At 58.5% G+C, this 7,830-nt stretch overlaps 1 protein-coding gene across 1 annotated transcript; it reads left to right on the forward strand.

Annotated features, from left to right (window-relative positions):
- Window positions 1–2,742: 2,742 nt before the first annotated feature.
- Window positions 2,743–5,073, forward strand: LOC111145288 (adipogenesis regulatory factor). Its single transcript, XM_022500121.1, has 3 exons — window positions 2,743–2,912; window positions 4,619–4,681; window positions 4,882–5,073. The coding sequence occupies exons 1-3, from the start codon at window positions 2,852–2,854 to the stop codon at window positions 4,986–4,988; spliced, it is 231 nt and encodes a 76-aa protein (XP_022355829.1). The 5' UTR covers window positions 2,743–2,851; the 3' UTR covers window positions 4,989–5,073.
- The last annotated feature ends 2,757 nt before the right edge of the window (window positions 5,074–7,830 follow it).

Raw genomic sequence — 7,830 nt, forward strand, 5'->3', positions numbered from 1 at the left:
CAACCCCAGGTGTCAGAGCTAGAGCTTGAGTCCACCCCCGAATTCAGACACGATTGAGATCACCCCTTTCCCATCCTGCCTCAGTGGTGGGAAGCAGGGGTCAAGGCCAGCCCTGTGGGCTGAGCAGGGTTGTATCCCAGTCTGCTGGCCATGGGCATCCACTGCTGAGGAGGCAGAAAGGAGCAGGAGGCTGCTGGTCCCGCAGACCCCCAAATCCTGCCATGGGAGGAGTGAAAGTTCTAGAGGAGGTTCAGGGCAGTCAGGGGTGTTAATGCTCCCGGACCCAGACGCATGCACACAAGCAGGCCTATGCACGCCTAGGAGCAGTCCACCCGGGGCCTGGGTGTGTCTGAGAGCTTGGACTTTGAGAGACAGAGAGGAGGAGGGAGTCCCATAAGGTGACAGGGGAAGGAGGACACCTAGACCCAGGCCCCATACACCGTGCATCACCAGCATCCCAGGGCTCCCTGCCTCTGCCAAAGGAATCTGGAAGGGTCCCTGCTGCTTGACTCCCACCCTAGACACATATTCAGGGCCTGTTCTTGGGGTCAAATGCCAAACATCTAGGTTCACACTATCCAAGAAGCCTGTTCCCACTGGATGGCACCTGTACTGCTCGCAGCCTTCCAAACCCTATCAGGGTGCCTGGGTAACTCAGCTGGTTAGCTCTTGATCTCAGCTCAGGTCTTGATCTCAGGGTCGTCAGTTCAAACCCTGTGTTGAAATCCACAATGAGCATGGAGCCCACATTAAAAAAATACAGACCCTCTCTTATGTGCTCTGGGCTCCTGCGGTTGTGCCTGGGTTCCCTAGAGGAACAACCGCTCTCTCTGGATCCCTCTCCTTACCTGAGAATGCCCCCCTGTTGAGGGGCCCCCTGCTGAATGTGGGGCAGCCTTCAGCCCACTGAACCTTCACAAGAGCCCTGTGAGGAGATTCTGTCTCCCCCATCCACCCATCAAGGATGGGGCACTAGGGCTCAGAGAGATGGACTTGGCCCGGGGAGTCCGACTGCAGTGCCTGCTACTTTAGAGACACTCAGCTGCCCCTATCATCACTGTGCCTCCCACAGAGGCTGCTGCCTCCCTGTCTTATTCTTGTCCACTGGGACCTGCACCAAAGAGCATTAACAGCCAGCCATGAGCTAACTGCTGTGGTGAAAAGATCTTCGCGGCCAAAAGGCCTGGTGCTAATGGTGGAAATTCAGGAGGACATGGGCAAGGCTGGGCTCCATGGGGTCCCCTAGGCAGCAAGAAGGCAGCTCCTGCCACACCTTTGTGCTCTGGGCTTGGCCGGGCTTAAGGCCAGGAGGAGAGGGCGTGGTGGCCACTTTATTCCTCTGTCATTGGAGTCCCCTCCCCCCATCTGAACTCAGCGCCTGTCCTTCTACTTGCCCGGGGTTGACCTCACCTCCATTAATCCATTCTCATTGTGTGTGAGAGAGCAGGCTTCCAGACAGTCCACACGGTGGCTGACACTCCACGGTTTACCCCTCAGCCTCTCCCCCCAGCTACCTCCTCCCTAAAACATTAGGGGCAGGGCACGGGCCAGCCGAGGGGACCTGGGTATGTAGGGTCTTCCCAGGGCTCCAGAATATGGAAGACTCCCACACCACCCTGGAGAGCAAGCACTAGAGAGAGAGTCCAGCAGCCACACCAAGATGCACAAGCCCAGCACAATGGTGGCCTCCAAGCTCCACACGTTGGCTCTGGAGTGGGAGAACGTGGGGCAGGGTGGAGGCCCGACCAGCACACTTGAGTGCCAGGGGCTCATGCCTTTTGGGTTATTTTGCTGTTCTCGGGATCCGTGGCTCCACCACTGGTGCGTAGGCCTCTAACCCCACTCCCAGTGCCCCTGGGTCATCACCACATCAGGCGTGCACCCCATCCTGGGAAAGGTGACCTCAGCGGTTTGAGGCTCGGCCACTCCCTTCTTTGCTGTGTGGCCTGGGGAGATTCCCCACCCTCTCTGAACCTTTCCTCCTGCCCAACTCGGAGGGCTTTGGTGACCTAAGGAAGCAATCTCCTTGCCTGGGCTGGGCACACACAGCAGCTCTTTCCGTCGTTCCCCTCCACCTTGGACTGCTTGCTCCCTGAGTCTCTCCCCTCTGTGCCTGCCTGGTCCCAGTGGCAGCAGGACAGATGGACAGTCTGCAGTGTCCTGGCCGGTGTGTGGGGACAGCCAGCTTGGTGGTTGTCAGGGCAGTCCACTGTCGCAGATTCGAGTCCCGGCCATTCAAGTCTGGGTGAGACCAAACGCGCCCTCTGTGTCTCAGTTTCTTCCTATAAACTGCTAGTAACACCAATTTCGTGAAGTTGTTGAAAAGATTATACAAGAGGCCTGAAAGCCTTAGGGTAGCACTAAGGTACTAGGTAAATGCTCAGTAAAAGGCAGCCGCTATTGTTAATGTCGATTCCCGCCTCGAGATTCTGACCTGGCGCGGAAGCAGCGCGCACCCGATCCTCAGGGTCAGGGATGAAGGGTCTGGCGGACGGGGAGGGGCGAGGTTTGTGCGCCCCCCTTCTATTCCAGCCCATCTCTGGACCCCGACCCAACCCCTCTGCAGCCCCTCTTCCCTGTTCAGACCCTGGTGGGGACGGCCGTCTTCTCATCGCCACCGGCCGGAGGACGGGATGTGCTCTCCGGTTGGTGGAGCCTGGAGCAGGGCTGGGTCGGTCTCTGGAGCCTGTCTGCCGGGAAACGCCCCGCTCCCCACCTTCCCCGCCCCGCGCGGGGCGGGCCGGCCCTGGGGCGCCTTAAAAACCAGAGCCCGCTCTCCGGTCGCCGCAAGGTGAACAGGATTTAACAACGCTGCCGCTACCTTTGACGACTTCGCAGACCCCCCGCAGCCATGGCCAGCAAGGGCTTGCAGGACCTGAAGCAGCAAGTGCAGGGGGCGGCCCAGGAAGCGGGTGAGGACAGCGCGCGACCCGGGGCACATGCAGCGGAGGCAGAAGCCCTGGGTTGCGCATCAAGTCGGTGGGCGGTTCCGGCTGGGGAGAGCCTTCCTCTGAGATGCAGGGACGGGGCCGACGCCCACCCCGCTCAGCCCCGGGGATGAAGCCTTGAGGCAGATGGGGGAACAGCGGTGCCCGAGGGTTCGTGGTCCGATTTGGGCATTGCCAGGAGCCAATATGAGGAGGCTGAGCGGCGGGGACCGGCCCCACCCCGATCCCGAGCGGCCCCACCTCAGTCCTTAGGGGAGGGTAGAGGTCCATAGAGAGAGCCCGTTCCCCACCCCCCGAAATCCACCTCTGCCTGCTGGGGTCTCAGAGGAGCACTGGACCGGATGGGATGGTGGAGGCGGCTCCCCCCCATTGTTTTGCGCCCCCTTACTTCCCCCGCCCCCACACCGGAAAAATAATCGTTTCCAAGTCCTCACCCAGAGGGACTCCCCACTCTCACACCACAGGGCAGGTCCCAGCCTTGTTTCTCCACCTCCAGTTCTTTCCTCCTCGGACCTGAGGTTATGCAGCTGGGGTGGGGTAGGATAGACTGGGGCTAGGGAATGTGAGGAGACCCCTGGGCCCACCAGCTGCAGCTCTTCCAGTCCCAGGGCAGCCTCCCTCGGGACTCTGGCTCCCAGTCTGTCCTGCACTTATCCCACTCAACAGACAAAACTCACACTAACTCCCTCCTTCACCAGTGCCCCAGGGAACTCCCATGGTTGTTCCCCTGAAATTAAAATGCTACCAGGAAGCCTGTCTATAGGACCCTTCCTTCTGGGCCTCCCTTTCCCCATCTGTAAGTTGGGTGCAAATGCTCCTTCTTTGTGGCCCTGACTGGTTCTGTCATATAAGGCCCCAAGGGGGACAGGAAGGGGGGTGCTTTGTGAGCCACAGACCCAGGGCCTGCCTGACCCCCTAACACCTCCCTGGCCCAGGGTCTGAGTAAAGCAGGTTCTTTCCTGTTCAGCAGCAAGGATGTCAGATCTCTAGAGGCAGGAGCCACTTGTCTGCTTACCCAGCAGGTGGGACCCACTTGAGGTCCTGGAAGCCCTGTTCACCATGGGCACAAACTCTGGCCCAGAGGACATGGCCTGACCTTGGAAGTGTCACCTCCTCTCTGGACTTCCATTTCCTAATGTCTTAAGTTGCCTGCCCATGGAGGCACTACTAGCATCACTGCTTGTGACTAGGTGAGGCACAGGAGGGAAGCCGCCGTGAGAGGGACTCTTGCAAAAGTGGACTCCCGTGCACTCCAGGTGGGAAATCAGGCATCTGGGCCAGGCTTCTGGAGGAGACATTGTGAAAGGGGGACATGGTTCTTCTTGGGCCATGCCCAGGAGCAGCGGCAGACCAGATGCCAGCTCCAGCCTCTGTTGGGATATTTTCTCTGCAGTCCTGGAGTTGGGAAGAGAAGCACGCCAGAGGGGAGGAGCCCAGAGTTATAAATAACTAAGAACACCCTAGAGGCATGGAAAGGGCTCCTTGCCTAGCTGGCTAGATGGTCTTAGTCAAAAGACTTCACTTCGATGGCATTCATCCCTTGGGCCTATAGGACAGACAGACTACTCCAGAGAACAGATCGGGGCGGGGGTGGGGGAGTAGCAACGGTGGGGGTCCCTGTGGCCAGCAGTGTCTCATTAGGGGCTAAAGGCCACATCTCTCTGTTCCAGTGACTGCGGCAGGAGCATCAGCCCAGCAAGTGGTGGATCAGGCCACAGAAGCAGGGCAGAAAGGTCTGGTGTGCTGGTGGGCAGGAGGGTGGGCAGCCCCTGCACATTCCCCCCGCTCCCCATTCAGCCCTCACCCAGAGATGTCCTCTCCTTCGGAGCCCCTCTGCCCACACTGCTTCCTGGGGATGGAGATCCAGGCTAACCCTACAGGGCTCTGGTTCCCAGGGCCTCACCCTCATCTGCTTTCTCCTTTCCTTCCCTAGCCATGGACCAGGTGGCCAAGTCCACCCAGGAAACTATTGACAAGACTGCTAACCAGGCCTCCGAGACTTTCTCAGGTTTTGGGAAAAAATTAGGCTTCATGTCATAACAGCAGGGAGACATGGATGCCTCCTTCCAGGCTCTCAGCTCTGGCAGGCCCTTGGCCTGCTGCCTTATTAAAGCACTTGTTCCTACCTTGTGTCCACTTCATGCCTCCCCATAAGCTGGGCCCAGCCCTCTGTCGCCTAGAGCTGAGCCGCCGTATCCAGAAACCCAGCCTGGACATCCAGAGTTCTGGCATTCCAACCTGGGAAACCCAGGCAGACTGTCCGAGAATTCTTTTCCCACGGTCTCAACAGCAAATCCAGACGCTCCCTTATCCGAAGTTCGACGACATATCTGTGCCTCCCTCTCTGTTCAGGAGCCACCCCATGCCCCATTCTCAAACCTTTCCCCCAGCTTCGGGAACCCCGCCCCTCCTGGGAGGGGATGCTGGGTCCCTAGATGCTCGAGGGGCTCAACTCAGGGTGGGGGGCGAGGGACTCCAAGGGCTGGAGCTTCGGGAACTTCTCCCTGAGACCTGCTCCTGGAGGCCGGGAGAACCAAGGCATCCCAGGGCTAGGCGCCTTCGAGGACCGTGGGTGGCCGGAGCTCTCGGGGACAACAAGGAGTCGCAGGAGCGGGATTTCCGTCCCCCCCTCCACCGTGGGGTGTTTGTGCGCCGGCCCCACCCGGCGATGAGTCACAGGGCAAGACCGGGAAGGCTAGGACGCGTTCCGACCAGCCACGCCCGGCAGGCTGGACTGGTGAGCGTTCCGCGCTGCCTCCGGGGCAGCCCCGCCCACGAAACGCCTCCGGAGGAGGAGCAGGAACGCACCGGGCCGTACACGTGGCCGTGAAGTCGGGGACCGGGCAGTATGCGTGCGTGCGCGACACCCCCCCCCCGCCCCGTCCCGCTGGGACACTTCAGGACTTTCCGTTCAGGGACGGAGACTGGCCTTTTCGTCCCGCAGGGCCCTAGGAGGGCTAGACTTCCCGCAAACTTAGTTCCCCCCACTCCAGCACGTGTCCACGCACGCGACACCAGCCCTGGGTGACTCAAAGTTGCCACAGGATAAGGCGCGGCCCTGGCGCCAGGCGCTGGCGGCCCCCTTCATCCGGACCCACTGCCACACCGCGGCTGGTGACGCGGTCTGCCCCTTCCCCACCTTCGCGTCTTTGCACACGTTATTCCCTCCTCCCGGAAGACGAGCGCATAGGTAGCCAAGCCTTTCCATTCAAAAATATTAACTACGCTTTCCAGTTCGGGGGAGTCAAGAGGGAGAAGATGAGTCTTTCCTTCCTGCGTTGACTCAAGACCGGCTTCTGCAGGGAGCAGCGCTGTCGTGGGGTTCCCCGCCCCGGCCCAGATCTCTCTCTGGGTGCAGCTCTGCTCAAGTGACCTTTCTCTTCTCCCATCTGGGATCCCTCCCAAGGGTGGGATAGGTCTTCTCCCTCTCACCGTTGGCATCTCCCAGCCCCACCCCAGGGCCAAGCCCTGTTCACTCTTGTTTTCTGGTTTGCTGACTGTACCCGACTGTACCCAAAAGAATGCCTTGCCTAATCTGCAAAATGGGCCGCGGCTGCTCCCTCTGGCCCAAAGAGAAGGTCCTCAAAAAGACAGCTGGGTAGTGTGGGGGCGCTTCCAGCATCTCCAGGAGCCCCGGCCCCCAGGTGGGTGCCAAGGTCAGGAGAGGCCATCTTGGGCCACAACTGGGGGGAGGCCAGAGGGGCTGGATTGGCAGAGCCCTCACATCTTTTCTGGTGTGCTCCCTTCCGGTGGTGACTCAGAGAGAAATCCCCAGGGCCCCAGCAATCCCTCTTTATCCAGTGCTCCTCAAGAAATTGCCTTAGGGATGGGTGTGGGACACAGCTCTGGCTAAGAAGAGGGGAGATCACTTCTGAGGGCCAAGGAGCTTTTAGGAAAGATTTTTCTATCCTCAAGAAAAAAGAAAGAGAGAGAGAGAGAGACAAAAGAAGAAAGAGTCCTTCATCTTCCACTGGACATTTTTTGTGGCTGGAAATGATGCTTGGAACTGTGGCGGCCACTTGTAACCAAAGGAGGAAGAAGCTTAAGGAAAAGCCAGCTTGCTGATGAGGGCAGAGCAGACATACAGAAAGAAACTGGGTCCCAAGTTACTTTATTCAGTCCTAAATTAACCAATTTTTGAGCTGCCACATGCTAGTGAGAGGGAAGATTCGGCTTCTCATGGTATTTTTTTTTTTCAAGATTTTATTTATTTGTCCGGCAGAGAGAGAGGGAGAGATCACAAGTACGCAGAGAGGCAGGCAGAGAGAGAGGGGGAAGCAGACTCCCCACTCAGCAGAGAGCCCGATGCGGGGCTCGATCCCAGGACCCTGAGACCATGACCCGAGCCGAAGGCAGGTGCTTAACCCACTGAGCCACCCAGGCACCCCTTCGCATGGTATTTGAGCCACGGTGAATGAGGTTTTTCTCTTGCAAACAAAAGCTTCAGTCCCCATGTTATCTGGATGCCAGCATCCTGCTGGCCTCACCTACTTCTCCAGCCTCCTCACTCAACACCCTGTCCCTCTTTGCCTCAGCCACATTGACTTTTCACATTTTCCTTGACATCATGTTCCTGCTCACCCCAGGGTCTTTGCATGTGCTGTTTTTTCTACCTGGAATGCTCTCTATCCTCCCCCACAAACTAGTCTCACCTAGAGCACCTACCCTTCATCCTTCAGGTTCCAGCTGCACTGTCTACCCTCCAACACACACACACACACACACACACACACACACACACACACACTCAGAATGGGTCCAGCCATCACTGATAACACTCTCACAGCCCTCCTGTACTCCCTCTCCACAGTTATTCTAACGAGTCCTTTCCTATGTGCTTCTTTGTGATAGTTGTCCATGGGGTTGCAACCAAGTCCCTTCT

This window comes from Enhydra lutris, unplaced genomic scaffold (assembly GCF_002288905.1).
Source record: "Enhydra lutris kenyoni isolate GAN:26980312 unplaced genomic scaffold, ASM228890v2 scaffoldscaffold12, whole genome shotgun sequence".
NCBI lineage: Eukaryota > Metazoa > Chordata > Mammalia > Carnivora > Mustelidae > Enhydra > Enhydra lutris.